The sequence below is a fragment of the Anser cygnoides genome, chromosome 7 (assembly GCF_040182565.1).
Source record: "Anser cygnoides isolate HZ-2024a breed goose chromosome 7, Taihu_goose_T2T_genome, whole genome shotgun sequence".
In the NCBI taxonomy this organism is placed as follows: Eukaryota; Metazoa; Chordata; class Aves; order Anseriformes; family Anatidae; genus Anser; species Anser cygnoides.
The window spans coordinates 786,890-805,179 of NC_089879.1; the positions used below are offsets into that span (position 1 = coordinate 786,890).

Genomic DNA, 18,290 nt, shown 5'->3' on the forward strand with positions numbered 1-18,290 from the left:
AGTCTGTGATGTTTTAAAGTGAACCAACTTTTTGACAAACACAATTGGTCCCTCTCTTTAATGTAATGCTTTTTCAGTGGTTATATACATCTTCAGACTGATAATGGAACTGACCTGGTGTTCACTGGCTTAATTTTGAAGTGATGCATAATAAAATAACAGAGCAAGTAAGCTCGTGACAATTAGGGGATAGATGCAGATGCATTAATTGTTGCTTGTAGAGGCCCTGGATTAATTTCTTGCAGGAGAGCAAGTTGAGCTTACCTGCTTAGTTACTTTAAATGCTCATCTACCTATAAATCTATTTTGAAACAAAAATTCTCATTTTAAAACATGTGCTCGTAACCTGCTTGATTAGTGTGGAATGCCTGTCTGTGTCTGTTGTTTTCTGCTCTTGGGTTGCAATATTTAAGATTTCAACCACTTTTACTCAAGCAGAACTTTTGCACTTCCCTGTCTGAGTAAGTCTGGTCTGCAGTCACAACTGTCAGCTGGATGTCAGACCCTGTGCTGTAGGACTTCCAGCAATGACAAAGAGCATGGGAATTCAATTACGCTCTGGCCATGCAGAGAAGCTCTCAGTGTCCTGTAGATGTGTTGTACTTATTTTGACTTCATAGCTATGTGTGTCTCTAAATTAGGCACTCCTTTATCATCTAATTTTTGCTTTCCCTTACTGTAATATTTGAGCTGCTCAGAATCTCTCACGCAGTTACTGTCCATCGTTACCTCCATCGAACAAAGTGAGGCATTAAGGCTGAGATCAGAAGTGCATATGGGTCATTAATGGTCGTTGATTTCAGTGGGAGTTAGCATGGAAACACTGATGAGGACTCAGGGCTTTGGGGACCAATATTTGAGATACTAAAGTATGTAAATACAGAGAGTGGGGTTTTCAGAAGCCTTTGCATGCTAGGCTCTCGTTGAAACCAACTAGACCACAGATATTAAGAGATGTCTTTCCAATTACCTAACACAGTTACTGAAACAGTACTCAGCAGGTTACATTAATGCCTCCGAAATAAGGAATGCAGTGTCAGTGGGGGTTTTGCAGGCTAGGTCACTACACAACACATTGACAGAGACTGTAATTGCTTCCCTGGCACTTGCGTTTTGCAGTCAGCAATGAGACAGTTATTGAAAAGTAGCATCAAGGTTATTCCACACATACATAAACACTGAAGTGTCATCAGCATCTTCAGTACCATGGACATTTCTAGACCCCCGGCCAGCCCCAGCACTTTGGCTGCACCCAGAACAAGACTGAAGAGAGGACCCGTGTTTGGCTGCGTGCATTACCTGACCCTGCTCAGCGAGGGCCTTTTCTAGGTCTTCTATCTGAGCCTGAGATCTGTGTATTTCTGCTTGGAGCTGCTCACGTGTCTGTAGGATATGAGGGGAAAAGAAAATAAGTAAATAAAACTTTAACTAAAACCCAAAAGCTAACACACATGCAGAGAATACTTAAAACATAAATAATTCTAACAAATGATTTTTGAAGTTCTATGGCAGAACAAATTTGCAGCTAAGGACATAATTAGTCATTAGTCACAGAAAGAGGTCTGTAAAATGGGATAATAATTTAAAGATTTAAAATCAAGATAAACAGCACCCTAGCAGGTAGATGTTAGGATAGCAAAAAATAAATGGCTTCTTTCAGCTGATTATGATGGTCAGCAGTTAGTAAACTCCCTTATTCTAGAACAGGGTGTCTAAAAAAGTCAGCGTAATGCAAAGATTCATTTCTCCATGAAAACAAATGAAAAGTATTATGTCGGGATTCTGGACACACCTGCGTCTTTTACATTTTTGCTGTGTTAAATAGCTCAGAACAGACCCTACATATGTAATGGCACAAACTGATGAACTGCATTGACCCTTGTACATTTAGTACCCTATCTTTTGATCTTACTGTATTGTACGTAATTTCAATCATGCTTGTAGCTTCATGTTTACTTAAATAGCCAATGCCTTCCTACATGTTTGCTGGAGAAAAAAAAGGAATTATCATTAGCTGTTTTATTCATCAAGTATGGTTTTACAGAAGATTTACTTTTCTCAAACCATTTATCTGCTCTTTTTCTTGTTCTTTACAATGCAAATGATGTTATTTGTTTGCACTACCTGCATTGTACTCTTTTTGTCTTACTATAGAAAAAGTAAAATCAAGACACTTCGGAGGTTAGCCATATCTTGTTTCATTTTTACACATGTAATTGCTTGATTGTACAGTGCTGCCGTGCCACAGCTCCTGGGTCCTTCCATCTGAGGGACTGGGCTAGATGGAATATGGGTATCTCCCAGCATTGTCATAACTACACAAAGTATTTCTGGACAATGCCTGCACACAATAGATTTAGAGCCAAACTAAGATTTTGCAGTTGCACTTCTCTTAAGACTTCAGAGTGCTGGCTTACAATAGAATTTGTCCCTTTATTCACTATATTCACCCTTACATTCTTTGTCCCAGGCAATTATGTGCCACACTAAGTTCTTGTAATGTACAATGTGTTCATAACAAACATAACATTTTGTACCTCATAATAAAATGACACATTATATGGATGGAACCACATGGGCTGTTTGACACAGACAGGCAGGCAGAACAGCAACACTTTGCAAATTAATTAAGAAAATTAATCTCTCTCAACTGTAAGCCTTTTAAACATTCTTTGAACAATCACGATCTGACAAAATCCACAGGAATTAAATACCAGGCGTTATGTATTTAAGGCCGTCCACGCTAAATTTTTATAGAAAGAGAGCTTAATTTTAAGGATTTCCCATTAAAATTGTCTGAATTTGTCTTAATCTGATCAGGGTGAAAAGACTAGAAGATATTAACTGTGGTTTCTTCAGAGAGGCAGCAGGTGCCCACGGCGGGCAGGACACGCCGGCTGGCAGTGGGAGCACACCGCCCGCTGGCAGCCTGCACGGCCGAACCCACCCGCCCTGCACTCACGGCTGGCGACGTGCTGGATGGGCTGGCTGGCGCCACTTCGGTCTGAAAACAACCTGAGCAGGTAAAATTAGAAAGCTGCATACAATTACAATCCTTTATTTGCATGTAGTATAAGCCATTTAGACCTTAACTTCTCGTTCTGCATCCAATGTTCCTCCGACCTGTTCTTGCAATAAGGCGTATGCTCGTTGCAGAGCCTGGTACTCCATCGTCAGCTGCCGAAACCGCAGTTCTGTCTCTTCCTTGGCCATACCCTGGAAGTGTTAAAAACATTTATTTATTGCACCAGTTCCTTTTTTTTTTTTTTTTTTCTGCAATGAGAGTGTTAAAACAAACAAAAAACCAACCAACCAACCAACCAAAACCACCAACAGAGTGGATTGTTTGCTTTCTCTAAAAAGTTCTGAAATTATTACTTTTAAAATGCAATTTGGGAAGAGAATCTTGTTCATGTGCTCTCAAAATATTACTCTTCCATCCATTAAACATCTCTTGCGTACACTTACTTCAAGAAAACGTAATATATTAAAAAAAAAAATAATCCCCTTGCCTGGTAAAGATAAAAACTTGCCAACCACGTAACCTACTAACAACTGAATCACCTTTATTGTACCAGGCAAAGTCACCACATTTAAAGGTCAAATGACAACTTTCTTGAAACAACAAAAGGTTTCCAACCTGGAGAATAAGCCAAGCCTGACATCTCACTCAATTATTAAAACACTAATCTAGAGTTAATGCTTGTAGAAAAGGTGACATCAACATGAAGAGCACCCTTCATCTTCTTTACTGTCCTTACAATATCCAGCAGTGGATGCTTTCATGCCAGGTTGACTGGAATATGTCATTCAACATGAAATAAAATTATACTGCTGGCTGCATGCATAAACTTCTTACCATCTGAACTGGGGAAAAAATGTCAACAGAGAAATGAAAAATAAATAGACTCATACATAGGAAAGTATATTCAGAATTCCTGCAGTGCATGCAGTGCAGCACATACCTGGTAACCAGTCATGTATTTTTTATGATAGAGATATAAATTCTTTAGGTTCCCTTTTATAACAGATCTAATTACAACCCATGAAATAGACAAAATGGCAGATCAAAAATTGCAGCCATCATAGCACAAAATGGCTGCATGTCATTATTAACAAGTTTTTGTTTATTACAAGACTCTTGTTAAACCTAGGAATATGTAAGAGGGCAGTGATCTGACATACGCTCAGCAGTGCATTTGTAGGGAAACCCTGGAAAAAAATGGAAATAATCCCTTTTATTTGTATTGCCTCTGCACAGTCTGCATTCAGAGCCTCCAGAAAAGTCACGACCTCAATATACTTGCAAGGAGACAGCTTTTCCTCTAGACATTGCTGTTTTATTTGACTGCTTCTCACTCAAGGAATACAAGCACTATCACTTATGGCTGTGCTCTGTGCCAAGGTCACAACAACAAACAGAAGAACCTGAACCCAGAGTACACATGCACAGCCCTGCAGCAAATCTCAGTGTGGATAGAGGGTTCCCAGGGTCACCCAGCTTCTCAGTCTTGTTGGACCTCTAACCCATACACCCATTCTAAATCCAACACTATTAGGATATAATATTTCCAGCTTGGCTAAAAGTTGTGAAGTTACCAAAGACTCGAGGCAGAGAAATATCAACCATCATGCACAGCATTAAATTTAGCACCAAATTGTAATTTTCCAGTCAGAGTTGACCAAATGGAACAGCCCAGGAGTTTCATTCCAAAGCAATAGCAGGGTTTAAAACCACACGTAAGTAGTTAAACATCACCGCTTAGTTTTGATGAATACCTCTTCCAAGTCATCTTCAGGAGTGCACGGCGTCTGATCTGTTCGGTCAGTTTGATATGAGATGGAGGAACCATCAGACTCCAAGGAAGCTTCTTCATCATAGCCAAAAAACGTCTCCACAACCGGCTTCTGGCCAGAGACAAGGTGTAAGTGCAGCCCTCCCGTGCTGTACATCCTGCAGCACAGTCAGCTGAAACCATCCCACAACTCCGGCGGAGACGGCTGTGAGCTTGAAAACATCTCTAAACTCTGTGCCAAACGTTTCAACGTTTTTAAGCATTTGAAAGGCAAAGATGACATTACAAACAGCTTTTTGAAGAGATTTTTTAGTTAATGACTTGCACCACCATTTCTAGATTTTGGCTTTTTGTGTTAATTTGCACTGGATAATATTTTCAGGAGACAAAACCTAGCTCTCCTTCAAAAGCCCGGTTCCTGTCTGCAGGCATCAGCATGTGCCCAGCCCCTCGGCATTGCCTGGCGCTTGTTTGCTCCACAATAGAGCGAAGGAGTTGATCTCGCATCAATCCCAACTCATTAGCTGTAGGTTCAGTAGCTCCACCACAGACTTAATTCTTCAGAGGCAGAGTACAATGTGCCCTCAGGCCCCTGGCATTATACCCTACAATGCTGATATTTACATTAGCATTCCGCCAAGCATTCACTATCTAACATTTTCTCTGTGCTCTAACAGTTCAGTAGCTGCTTCCTGTAACCAGCAGTTCTTGCACAGTACTAAACTCCATAACGAATTATTTACAACCTACAAGTATTTTCAGACAATGCCATTGAGAGGTCACTTTCAGATGCGTTAATTCATAATATCTGTCTCGTCACACAGTGCCCTGGGAGGGCAGCAACCAGCACCGATGGGCAATGCGGGCGCAAGGCACCACATCCGGGTGAAATACCCCTACCAGATTTTTTCTGAGTTATCACAGTACTCTGTCTACGAGTGTCCTTAAACCACTTGATCCAAATTTAAGCTCAGCACCTCAAAGTTTCTGAAGTTGTATCTAACTTTGTGTAGTGTACAGTGGGGGTCATTGCCCCATGCCACAGATCCTGTTTCTACACCCCAAAGGCCAGAGAGGAGCACGTTTCATCTTGCTCTCAGAAAATAGCATATCTGTCCATCAGCATGTCACAAAACAAGCTTTTTAAAATTTTTTTACCTTAGGAATTCTTGTCATTTTTTTTCTTTGCTTCCTATACCTTAACAGCTTATCACGTTCCTGAAAGAATCAGATACACACATTAGCTGTTTGCAGAGAGCCGAGCTGTTTTCAGAGAGATATCATTTATATTAATCATATCAGAATTAGTAGGCAATCAAAGAACAGTAATGTCAGTGCTGGCCACTGCCTCTAAATAAAATAACATTTTCAGCAGTCAGGAGTTAATTTTACTCCAACATCTTCCCAGTTCGCAGTATAGAAGCAGCAATTGCTTTTCATATTCATAAAAATCAAAATAGCAAAAAAAAACCCTTATTATACTCAGCACAGCACACTGACAGCTTAGGTCTCATTTCAGAGCTGCTCCATGAACAAATATGTGCATTCGGGTCCATGCTACAGCTCCTCTCTGGTGGATGGGCTTTTTGCCCAGGGGCAAGAAGCTAAGACCAACACCTGGCTTTGGCTGTACTCCAGCTGTACTGCCACCTGGGGCAAGCATACATGCAATTGGCCCAAACTACACAAAAGTCTGAGACTGCTAGAAATAAACACTTTCAGAAACCAACAAAAATAAAAATAAACCAACCTCGGCTGAATTCTTTAAGGATCTGCAGGTTCTCAGTGACTTGGAAAAAGGGTTTGAGCATTTATTGCTGCCTGACATTTTTTCTATTTGGTGAAAGTTATGACTCTCTTCATAGAGTGATATTAGTTTTAACAGTAACAAAAATAATTCTTTATTCTGGATTGCAAATATAGGCAAGCTGCAGAATGAAAAACCAGTAAACTCCTAAAAGGAAAACTCCCTTAATCTCCCATCTCAACCATTTTTTGGTACCATTCATGATGGTACTATGGGGCATTGATAATGTGCCCCTCCCACCAGCCCAATGGCAAATACTAGTGTAATCATCAGGTAGATAACTAGACGGGAGATAATCAAACACTTCTTTGCTTTACTTGACAGCATAAGCTTTGCTGCATGCTTGGCAATGAAGAACAAAACAGTACGTGTTTTTCAGTACATTTTAGAGTTGCTAAACTTCACAAAATCTTTGCCAACTATAGCAAAGGAATGAGATGAGCAAGAGCACTGACTGAGAAGATGCAAGTATGGGTAAGACAAAGCTAGCGATAATCAGACTAAAAAATGCGACTCCAACATGACAGAGCTGTCCCAGAGAGGAGGGACAATTGCTGCCAACTGTCAGGACATGCCGGCCATGCCGACTTTTGCCCCTGCCCCTGCAGATATCCTAGTGACAGAAGGAAGCTTCCTCTCTCAAGAGAGCTTTGCCCTCTGCTGTCACTATTTCTCTGGTGAACACCTTCTGCTGATAGTGCCTTTTATAACATCTACTTTGAGAAAGACACTGAGTTCCCTTGCTGTCCAAATAGAGAAGAAAGTGACAATAAAAAATGTTATACGGTGTGTGCTTTTAATAAGCAACAGCTAAAGTATACAAAGATGAGGATGAAGTTAGCTCCATACCTACCATGACACTCTTCACATAGCCAGCTGTCTCCAGGGTCTGATTAAAAAAAAAAAAAAAAGAAACGATGTCAATAAGTGAAAAAAAAAATCTTGAGGAGAACTGAGTGCATGTTAGCAAAGAAGCAAAAAGACAAAACAAAACACAGCACTGCACAATATCCCCTTCTTACGTAGTGACTACCTTTAGGCCTGGTGTTGTCTCTGGCTAAAGGAGCTCCGACACCTTGTTTTGCTGGTGCAAGATCTGGTCACTAGCATATCTACTGGAGGTGCTGCAATGGCTCAGTCATGCAAGTGCAATGTAGGTTGAAAGGATTTTTCCAGCTACAATACCGCAGATAACCCAGATTCAGCTCAATTACTTTAATCATAGCAATGTCTGCCATACTGCCACTGATGTTAGCTCTGCCAGCTGGTTTACAATACCCGAGGTACACCCTCAGTTAGGCTTCCTTTTCTTTCGCTATGACCTTAGTCAACCTCAGGCAAGTCCAGCAATGTTATACCGTACCTTGGAGAGTTCATCAATGATATTTTGCTGTTCAATAACCTGTAGTCTCAGAACATCAACTTCTCTCTCTTCCTGGCTGTGATCGAGGTCATTTAAAGAGCTCGGTCTCCTTATTGTTCCAGCTCTTTGCCTCTGAAAGAAATCCATATGGCAAAAAAATGAAATGATCAGCAGGCTTTGCCAAAGAACAGTACACAACCTATCCCTTTCACAGCTAGAAGTGCACCTAATCTACTGGGTGTTCTAGCGGCTGTCCTGCTCCCTGTTTTGCTGAGCGATAGTCTCAGATCGCATACGTGTGCTTGTTCTGGCTCCTCAGCTTCTGCCGCGGGGAGCTGGCAGTGGCCGGGAAGGACGGCGGGCACACGGGGCCATCGCACGCTGCCTGCCAGCCTGCCAAAGGCTGGCTCAGCTACGCCTGTCCCTCAGTTCTGCCCAGAGCCTGACGGCTTTCTCTTGCTGGAGACGGAATTGAAAGAGCTGGGATCAGCATCACTACTTTCTGGGTTGCTCACCAGCTTTCATCTGCAGCAGTCCCCGAACTGCAGCACCCCGTGAGACGACGAGGGGCTGCGGTCACCTCACCAAGTGCTGGCATCCACACAGTGTCAGCACTGCTTAGCACCAGCTGCCGGCCACTAACAATACTGAATTTAAAACCAAGAGGGAAGAGAATCACTGGTGCAGACTTCCTAAGGATTATGAGGTGATTACTGTACAAAAGTCAAAGTTGATGTGAGGTAGTTTGTGCTCACGTTATAATTTAGCAATCAGTGATTGAGCAGCAATCTGATCAAAACATGCAAAGCTTGCATAAATGCCTTTCTTCAGAACTATTGGTTTCTAGGGTTAAATAAAACATAAATGTCATAAAACAAGTTCAAGCCACAAACCACTCAGAACATAATAGCAAACAACGGAAAGGAGAAAAGGTTCCTGTCAAACTTTCAAGTGTGTGGTAATGTCTGACTTCATCAGCCCCGTGAGTCCTAGATTATAAATTATATTGTATATTATGTGAGCTTACAGTTACAGCCCAGTCACTTACCATTGCTATGTTTTCTTGTGTTACAAATTTTAATTTATTTTCCATTCGACGCAAAGCATGTGACAACTCTTCATTTTTCCTACTAAGGCGTTTATTTTTGTCCAAGATGGGCTTATACTGACTTTCAGCTTCTCTGAGACGTTTTAACTGAAAAATTAAGAGAGAATTAACACCTCAGGAGCTGTTCTTTCTTTTCCTTTTTTTCTTTTTCTTTTTGTAAATCAAATATATTAATCATTTGCTTTAGCTATCATAATAGCAGTACTTTCTCTTAACACAAAGCAGAATTGATCAGGAAACTCTTGGTATAGTCCTGTAGTATAGCAGATTGTTCCTTCCTCATCAGATATACAACCTGTGGAACAAACATACCACGTAGGGAATGTATTTATTAAAATAATAATAATAATAATTCTTGCCAATGTCATCTTCAAAATTCATTGTTTTATAAGCAAACATGAATGTGATGTGGTGTACCACCAAATACCGAACATAAGGAGGAGCTAGTTATTCCCATGTATATTCCCAGCATTTCTCTCGTTTAATATTCACACTAAGAGCAGTGTGAATCACAGCCCTGACCTGCTAGTCTAACACTCTCCTCAAGTCAAGTGGATCTGGGGTTTTCCCATGTGCTACTTTCTGGCTCAGTTCCACAAAGGGCATGCTGTGCTTAGCAGGACAAACGCCATCCAGCATTTAAAGAACATTCTTCCTGACTCCTGGTACAGCTTTGTGTTTCAGTCAGGTGAGGGGTCAAGCATAGCCTAATTACACTAAGTTTCACCAGCGGCATCCTCCTCCATTCACCAATTTCTCTTTTTCAGCCACATCAATCTTTTGCAGGTGGGACACCCAACATTCACCTAGGAACAGGTTTGATAAGGTCCTTCATGCTGCTTGACTGATTGGGCTGCTCAGGGAAATACCGTGAACTGATAACACAAAATTGTTGAATTTTCCTGCATCCCATATGCACAGGGTCCTGCAGATGTCCTGCAACAATTTCTGGATAGCAAAGGTGAAAATAGCTTGATGTTGGCACTGGTGAGACCCTGCCATATCGATGTCTTCACAAGCAGTAACTGCAGTGCATTCATCACTGAGACTCACCAGCTCGTTTCTTTCCTCCGACAGCAGTGCATTGCGATCCTCCAGCTTCCTGATGATTGCACTCAGCTCGGCAATTTTAAGTTGGAAACGCCGGGCATCCTTTTCATCCAACTGCTGTTCCTAAAACAAAGATCAACTGCAAATAACTGTTCATAAGTGTACATGGAACATCAACATGTTTCAAAACTCAAACTTTTTTTTTTTTAAATTTTGAATCCAGACATTTCAAAACTATTTTATGGAAGAGTGTGCCTATGCCTTAGTGGAACTGATCACTGAAAGCTGCAAGATGAGACCAATGGAAAGTTAAGAGTGAAAATGTAACAAAGTATGCAAATGCAGAAGTATGTATATGTAAATACAAAGTCACAAATGCTAAACTTGGAAATATAAAAGAAAATATCAAAAATCAAGGCAATGTTTCCAATGTATGCCACTGTTGAACTGAGTGTTTCAGACATATCACCCACTCTGAGGACTTTGTTATAAGAAAATGATATTAAAAGTACTGACGTACAAATGGGGAAAATCCATGCAATTATACCATTGCATAAGCTCTTCTTCCATAAAGCTGTGGCCCTTATTTGGTTCTAAAGGGTCACTTGTAAAGCAAATGGGGTAGCAGTTTATCTGAGTGAAAATGCTTAAAGCAAATTATAAATGAATAGAAATATAGGCAGACATGTTCTCATTCAGAATCAGAGAGAAGTTATATATATTTACAAGTGTGACAGACTATTTTTTTTCCTAGTACTTATTTTTTTGCTTTAGTACTTATTCTGATGTTTGGCAGAAGTTGAGCACAAATCAAAACAAGCAAATTAGTGTCCATAGTCCCGGTGGCAGGTTCGGGAGGTCTAGGATTCCTCATTCAACAGGTGCAGGAGAGGCTTGGAATAAAGAATAAAATAGATTGCTTTGCTCATGTATAAATATTTACACTTCTACTGAGAAAATTAAGGCTGTTGCAAAAGAAATCTTGATGAGAATCAGCAATGAAGAAAATCTGCATACGTTAGACATATGAGGTCAGTTAACTGAATTTTCTAATATTAGCAAATTAAGGCAGAAGCAAAAAGGTGCCATTGTAATATTAAAAAAGCTATTGTGAAAGGGCAACTAAAATTTAATGTTTAGGATATTGCATTGTAGAAAAGAAACAGGAGAGAATAAGTTAACAGGTATTTAATTTACTTTCTGGCGCACTGAAAGCGAGAGCACGTAGCAGCATGAAAACACGAGTTAACGGAGGTGTTCCAGGAGGACAGCAGGACTTCCTAAGTGTTCATGCACTGGTTACCTTCACCCGTTTCCTTTTGTAAACTGGCCTTGTACATCTGCTTACAAAATACATCGATAGCAGTTCCAAAAGCTAGCACACATACATTACTTGGTTAGAAAAGCATTTGCATCATTTGTTGGCAAAAATTGTGTCAAAGTGTCAAACTAAGGCAGGTGGTAGAAGTATGATACAGTAAGAAAGAGTAGAAAGAAAAGAAAATTTTCACCCTGGTAAGAAAAACAAACAAAGGAAACCAGAAAACAAAACAACGAAAAAGCAAAAGCTCTCCCATAATTTGGTTCAATTTTATATCTTAAAGATTTGGCTAATGAACAAGAGCGAGAAATTAATGCCTCTCCATTTCCCCTGAATTACTATGGGAAAGCTGTTGCTCAAAGGTGCACTCATCAAGATTCTGTCCTTTTGTGTCATTTTGTCATTCTGTTTGTTCGTTTGTTTAGGTGAAACCACGTGAAAGTGCTTACGGGGCTTCCTGAATGATCTGAAGCGTCTCCTGCACCACTTGCATAAGGAAGTTCCCGCTTGGGGCTGCTCAGATGCCGATCAGACTCTTTGATCTGGGAAAGTTGTTCATCTAAAGCCTCCTTTTGGAGCTGCAGTCTCTGAGCATGCCCGGCTTGAACCCCTAACTCTCTTTCCAGCACGTAGACTGCTCTGTCTTTAAATTTAATCTCCTCCATCTATAAGGAGAACAGAACACAATCACACACACGTGCAGCATCTTGACAACAACATAGCATCTTACTGACCCCAAACACAGCCACAGTACAGTTTCACAGAGCCAACACCCCTCAACATGTAAAAAACAAAACATCCTCTTGAAAAGATAACAGCAATGAATATTTGAAAGTGAACATACACATTGAATTGCTTCACTAACTCAGGAATATTATTCATACCAAGATGTGTCCAACCACTTTTGAAGGCCATCAGATTAAACCATCCCTTTTTAGCAGTTCTTCATTAAAATGATTAGGAGATAACCCACATTCTCAGTACCATTTCAAAATTCTTTCTTTCTTAACTCAAATGAACAACAAAAAAATGCAAAATAATAAACAATAAACAATTCATATCCCAATATGGATTAACCTAGTCAAAGATTTTAACAATTTTGATGCATTTTGATTGAAAATTGGGTTTAATAAGTAACTTTAAAAGAAAGGCGGTTAAAACCTGGACATCTTTTTAATTCTTAAAATATAGAAAGGATGTGAATTTTTTTGATTTTCTTTCCAAAAGTCTCCCATCTGAGTAATTTGCTTGATTGTCTCCTTTCCGTGAAAGGTTTTGCTTTTGCCTAATAAGCATTATGCAAAATCATTAAATGCTTAAATGGCGAATGTCCAGCTATCTGTTCTCTGCTGTAAGTCTCTTCTGTTCTGTTTGTCTCTATGGTGGTAGCTGAGTTCAGAGAACTGTGCTCACTGCTGTTGGAGGAGCTACACTGAGTTTGCAGATGCTCCAGGAATACTTTCTGAGGGACAGAGCGTTTGGATTTTTTCTGAATGCTGATGTGGCAGTTGGAGCCTTCCCTTTTATAGAGCTGAGCCAAATCCATCCATGTGCTGCGAGCTACCTGCATCAGAGAGGCCTTGCACTGCAGGGTGGGTGCACTGCACGCGTTATTTGCTTGCACCAGGATCAGACCCTGAAGTCTTTTAGAGTTCAAACAAGGGTGGCCTATGCCCTGTCTAATATAGAAAAATTATTGAGCACAGCCTGAAATATTTGTCTGCAATGAAGCACAGTACTGCAACATAGTCTCAGGCTCGTTCCAGCTGGATTGCATTCCTATACATTATACATGAATATAAAGTATTAATTACACTGACACACCGCTGGGTTGCCAAATGTGCTTACAGAGAATGGTTCTGTGGGAGAAAGAGATCATACACATCTCCTAAGACATTCAATGATGCTTTTCAGACACCATATATGCATATTATACACATTAGATTTTGGGCAGGTTTTGAGACTTTACCATTAAATTTCAGTGGACAGTTCTTAAAATGTAGCCTGCTCAAAATAAGAACATTTTGCCTTGTGAGAACTGCATTTGATACATTCATCTCTTTTTGATAGCTTTGTCTGTAAACCTGCAAAAAATGGCATAGCATATTAAAAGATCACTCAGAGGACCTTCTTCTTAAATACTGCAAAAATGCCCGCCCAGGGAAAAAGCAAGTGGTGTCTGCTCATGCTCTTCCAGCAATGGCACCAGGGAACTGCTCCGTGAGGTGGATTTCGGGTGGCGGGGCAGGTTCCTGCTCACAGCTGTGAGACAAATGAGGCAGGGGAGGACGCGCCAGGCTGGGGAGCAGCGTCCCCCCGTCGCGTGGCGTGGGACCCCCGTGCAGGCTCCGGAGGGGCCGCGGGCGGTGCACCGCCACCGGTTGCCTGCGCTCCGCCATGCACGGTGGGAGCACGCCACGCCTGCAGCTCAGGTCTCAGGCGAGAGCTGCGCTGCTTCCCGAGGCTTCGTGCCGCACAGGCAGCCCTGCCTTCCCCAGCTGCTCGGGGGGGGGCTGGAGAAATACCAAGGTACAAATGAGAGTGCCCTCTTGCTTTGTCCGAGGTGAAAAGCCAGCTCCTTGACGCTTGCTTTGCCAAAAGACGGGGTAGGACAATACATAAGCGCTACATGGAATCTTAATTCACAGTTATGAAAATTTTAGATTCTCTTCACAAAATGCAGCAAATCAAAAGAATTTTGGGTGCCATTTTATTAAGGGTGCTTTTAATAATTTCCATTAAGCCAATGGTCTACTAACTTTGAATTAAACAAAGAGACATCTGCTGTGGTCCTTCTACTAAATATATAACCAAGTAGAAATCTAAATGGATCTATAAACACAAAGGTAACACTTTGTCAAATTATGATGATGATTATTATTATTAATAGGAAGAATACTGGTTAGTTAGCTCCTATTTTTATGAAAGCAAAGACATGGTACAACATAGGCAACACTTTAAATTAAGAAGAACAAAGAAAGTGCAGAAAATGCAAAAGATTTTGTAACAAGGTATTCCACTGGTGGCTTATCTTCTGGAAAGATAAACTAAACAGTCTTGGTGAACAACTAAGGAAACATCAGTATTCACATTCCCTTCGTATGATTAAATTCATATTCATGAAATACGTATAACAATTAGCCATCTCACTATTAAATACTATCATAGAAACGTTATAGAAATAATACTAATTGAAAGAAGCATTTCACCAGAAAATATTACTTAGCACATTTCTTCACATCATTGCTAACATTAAGAAAACGTTAAGACAGGAGAGGACCGAACTCACGGGGAGAGGTGCCAGCCTCCCGGCGCGTGCCCCCCCCGGCTGCTGCACCCGCCCGCTTCATCGCGCCCCGGGAGCAGCGTTGGTCCCGGCCGTGCCTCCTCCTTCCCCACCTTTTGTCTGGCGGCTCAGACAGCAGGAGCACTCACCAGACAGTGGCAGCGCACACATGTGAGCACAGCACCCAATCACCTGGAAAGATGCCTTGCTGCGTGCCACGGATATTCCCACTTCAGTTTTAGCGGGCCGCCTTGACTTGGAATGAATATTTATGCAGGAGTGCTAATTAATATCCAGCCTGCGAGCACAGCGGATATCAATTATGCAAACCTAATCCCATGCAAACTTAAATTTGTTATTCCCTCCTTGTGCTATCTAGCGCAATTCCCAGCACAGCGTCGCGTTTTGCTGTTCTTAAGCCTTATGGCTCTTTTAAAATGTATTGTTTCCACGACGATTGTAAAATCCATGTGTAGGTTTCCCTGGCTGGGAAATTTCTCCTTGTGATGTTCTTGGGCCTTTGCAAATCCCGCAGATGCCACCGGGAGCGTGGCCGCACGCCGCAGGAATCTGCCTTTGAAGCTACTGGCGCGTGGTGGAAAAAAGCCAGTCACTCGTAGAGAGGGGTTTTAAATGCAAACGAGAAAAACCCTTTCCAGCCGGAGCTGCTACACAGCAGACGTTTCCCCACGGGCGCCGTGCAGAGCCAGCGGTTGGCACACGCCGGGACCTGCCCGTCCTCACCTCCCTGAAGGCCCAGGGCAGGGAGCTGGGTGCCCACGGCCGGGCTGGGCTGGCAGAAGGCACGCGGGGAGGCCGGCCATGAGGGACTGAGGGACGGGTGTCTGTTTTCACCCTCCCTCTGCATTTCCCTGAACGTTTTCCCTGGCACTCCCACAGAAATAAATGCAATTGCCTCTCTGCCCTCGCGATGCGTGTCACTCATCAGCAACAGCCAGCTATATGAAGTCAGCCAGCCTGCCAAATGCGGTGCTCTGATACTGCACGTTTATCTAAACTACCAGGATTTGTGTTTTACAAATAGACTGGGAGAGAGCAGCAGCATACCTGCAGACTGGTGCTGCTGACTAGTCAGCATATGTAACTTGAGGTGCTGAAACTCCGTTAATATTCCTGCACATCTGAGTCAGGCTGCCACACAATGCTGCAGCTCCAAATCAGCATTGAGTCCTGTCATTGCCAATGGTGGGATGACAGCACACGCAGTGCAGGAGCACAATGAGCTTTCATATTCCTTGCAACCAAGGAAAATTTTTCTTACTTCAGCACAGACAAAAAAAAAATAAAAAAAAGGGGAAAGTGTTACTACCTCTCCCTCTTACAATTATAACATCTTGTGTCATTACAATGTATATTGCAGTAATAAACTGCACTCTGAAAAGCACTTAATATATTTTTAGAAAAGTAAAATTCTCCTGACAGCCACGTGCCCTTTTCCCACCTCTGCTGTGGCTGCAGGGAATGCCCCAGCCCGTTCGATTGTCAGCAGAGCAGGGACCCAGGCCGCTGCACCTATCTTGTAGCTGAGGGAGGAGGTGAAAGCCAAGAGCGTTTCATGCTAACGTTGCTGCTAGAGGCATTGCAAGAGGAGAGTTTCTCACTGCAGCTACGCCACAACACACGAGCAAAGCACCACCAGAAGCAGTGGTCCCACACCCTGCCACTCCCTCCCAAGCTCCTTACCAGAGCTAGGTGATACGACAGGGTGAGCTGGCCCAGGCTATCAGACCATGGGAAAACTCTTCTTTTTCACTTTCGTGATCCATTTTCTGCCAAGGCAGCCCACTGAGCTGGCTCACTGTGTGTGTGCACAGTCTGGTTCAGGAGAGGTGGGTGGACGTGATGCTGGGGCGAGGGGAGCATGGCTGGGCGCTGTGGCATCCTCGTGTGTAGCATGGCTAGCCATAAGGTGAAACTACGCTCCTAGGCTCTGAATTTCCTGAGTCTTGCCGGTTGCATGGGTTTTAAGAGTTATCACTAGATGACCTTAGAATAAAGCTGTGGCTATCCCATTGCTTTGTCTGCCTGTTAAGGAACCCTTTACCCCTGCAACCACCCCCGGCACTGCCCCAGCACCGTGCTGCCACACGGCAGCTGCGGTCCATCAGCTGTGCAGGGCTATCCACCAGGCTCTCACCCAGGGAACCTCTCTTGTAACATCTTCCAGAACTGACCCTGGTAAAAAGGCATTCACTGTCAGTAGTGCATCACCACGACTCCAGTAACCTTGCCAAGCTGTCAAATACAAGAGGAGACAATATATTTCATCTGTGTGCAGTTGAACAAGGGCACATGCAATATCCATCAACAAAAACTTTGTTTGGCGACATGGTTCAGCTACAATACTGGCCAAAGAAGGATTCTGTTTGCAGACTGCCCGAATTCCAGCTATACTGAACCAAACGGCATTTTTATAACATGCCCAGGAAATGCAACATGCCCATTTCCTGACAATACCGTGCTGCAGTACACGTACAGGCCTTTGCTGCCTGGGAACGGTGACATTTCCACCACTGCCCTACCACCGCAGTGGCTCCTGCCTGCTCCCCCGGGCAGGCACGCGTGGGAACAGTGTCTCTGACCCAAGCACTGCAGCAGCAATGCCCCCAGCTTCTCCCGATCACAATTACTACGATGAGCTGGGGCTGGATCCAGCATCCTGCAAATCGCCATAATTCCCCTGAAATCTCTAGAACAATGCTGAAAGAGCCAAAGCGTTGCACTGTGCAGTGCAGAAAGGTTAAGTGCTGCAGGTGAAATCAGAATTTGATGCTCCCACTCAGGGTATAAATAATAAAAAGTTTTCCTTCACTAGGCGACTAAAGGCTTTTATTTCTGAAGACTGGCTTCCTTTTTATAGTGTTAGGTGTGAACAGCAGTACACAAAATTGAGAGTGGTACAAGTGAAGCTACTTAAATTGTTAGATATTTCTGGATTTATATTAAAATATATTAAAAAATCACTAAGAGTAAATTTGTTCAATGAATAATAACAATTATGTTCAAACAATTTATAACAAAAATGTAACAGAATTAAATGTAATACCAAATTTGAAGAACAAGGTACATTGAATGGGAGAAATAACTGCATAAAGATAGAAGGAGAAATTACTCCTGTCACCCACAGGAGAAATTTGTACATGTATGGTACATCACATATATTTAACTGATAGCTAGGTGCTAACAGAGCGATCTGCTAAAATTACTCCATCGCGTGCTTTTGAAAACCTCACCCATGTTCACCCACTAACCCACTTAGAGGTTTCAACTGCATGCTGATTCCCTAAATCATTCCAGCTGGTGAGCCAAGTTAAATTACAGACAAATAGTTTCCCACAACAATGTTGTATAATTTTTAATAAACAACACTACCCTTCAGTAGTCTGGGCTAGGTTGGAATAAGAAATGCACTGGTGTAAATGAGGTTCTAACTACAAATGATTTGCAAGGAAGAGTTAATCCCTTTGAATAATTTGTCTAGCTTTCAGTGTAGGACGACTGTTGAGATGCCTTTATAATACCAAATATAGTGATTTTT

The 18,290-nt window shown here is 42.2% G+C and overlaps 1 protein-coding gene across 31 annotated transcripts in view; it reads right to left on the reverse strand.

Moving 5' to 3' along the window:
• Positions 1 to 18,290, reverse strand: part of JAKMIP3 (Janus kinase and microtubule interacting protein 3) — a 72,058-nt gene that overhangs the window by 11,279 nt on the left and 42,489 nt on the right. For 13 of the 31 annotated variants that reach the window (XM_067001033.1, XM_067001034.1, XM_067001024.1 and 10 more), the window contains 9 exons: positions 11,895 to 12,110; positions 10,128 to 10,247; positions 9,015 to 9,161; positions 7,967 to 8,098; positions 7,457 to 7,492; positions 5,955 to 6,014; positions 4,780 to 4,908; positions 3,088 to 3,216; positions 1,300 to 1,383 (listed from right to left, as the gene is read on the reverse strand). In XM_067001033.1, coding sequence (XP_066857134.1) covers positions 1,300 to 1,383; positions 3,088 to 3,216; positions 4,780 to 4,908; positions 5,955 to 6,014; positions 7,457 to 7,492; positions 7,967 to 8,098; positions 9,015 to 9,161; positions 10,128 to 10,247; positions 11,895 to 12,110 — 1,053 coding nt within the window. The remainder of the gene's footprint in view (positions 1 to 1,299; positions 1,384 to 3,087; positions 3,217 to 4,779; positions 4,909 to 5,954; positions 6,015 to 7,456; positions 7,493 to 7,966; positions 8,099 to 9,014; positions 9,162 to 10,127; positions 10,248 to 11,894; positions 12,111 to 18,290) is intronic. The other 18 variants (XM_067001035.1, XM_067001049.1, XM_067001044.1 and 15 more) reach the window with 7 other exon arrangements.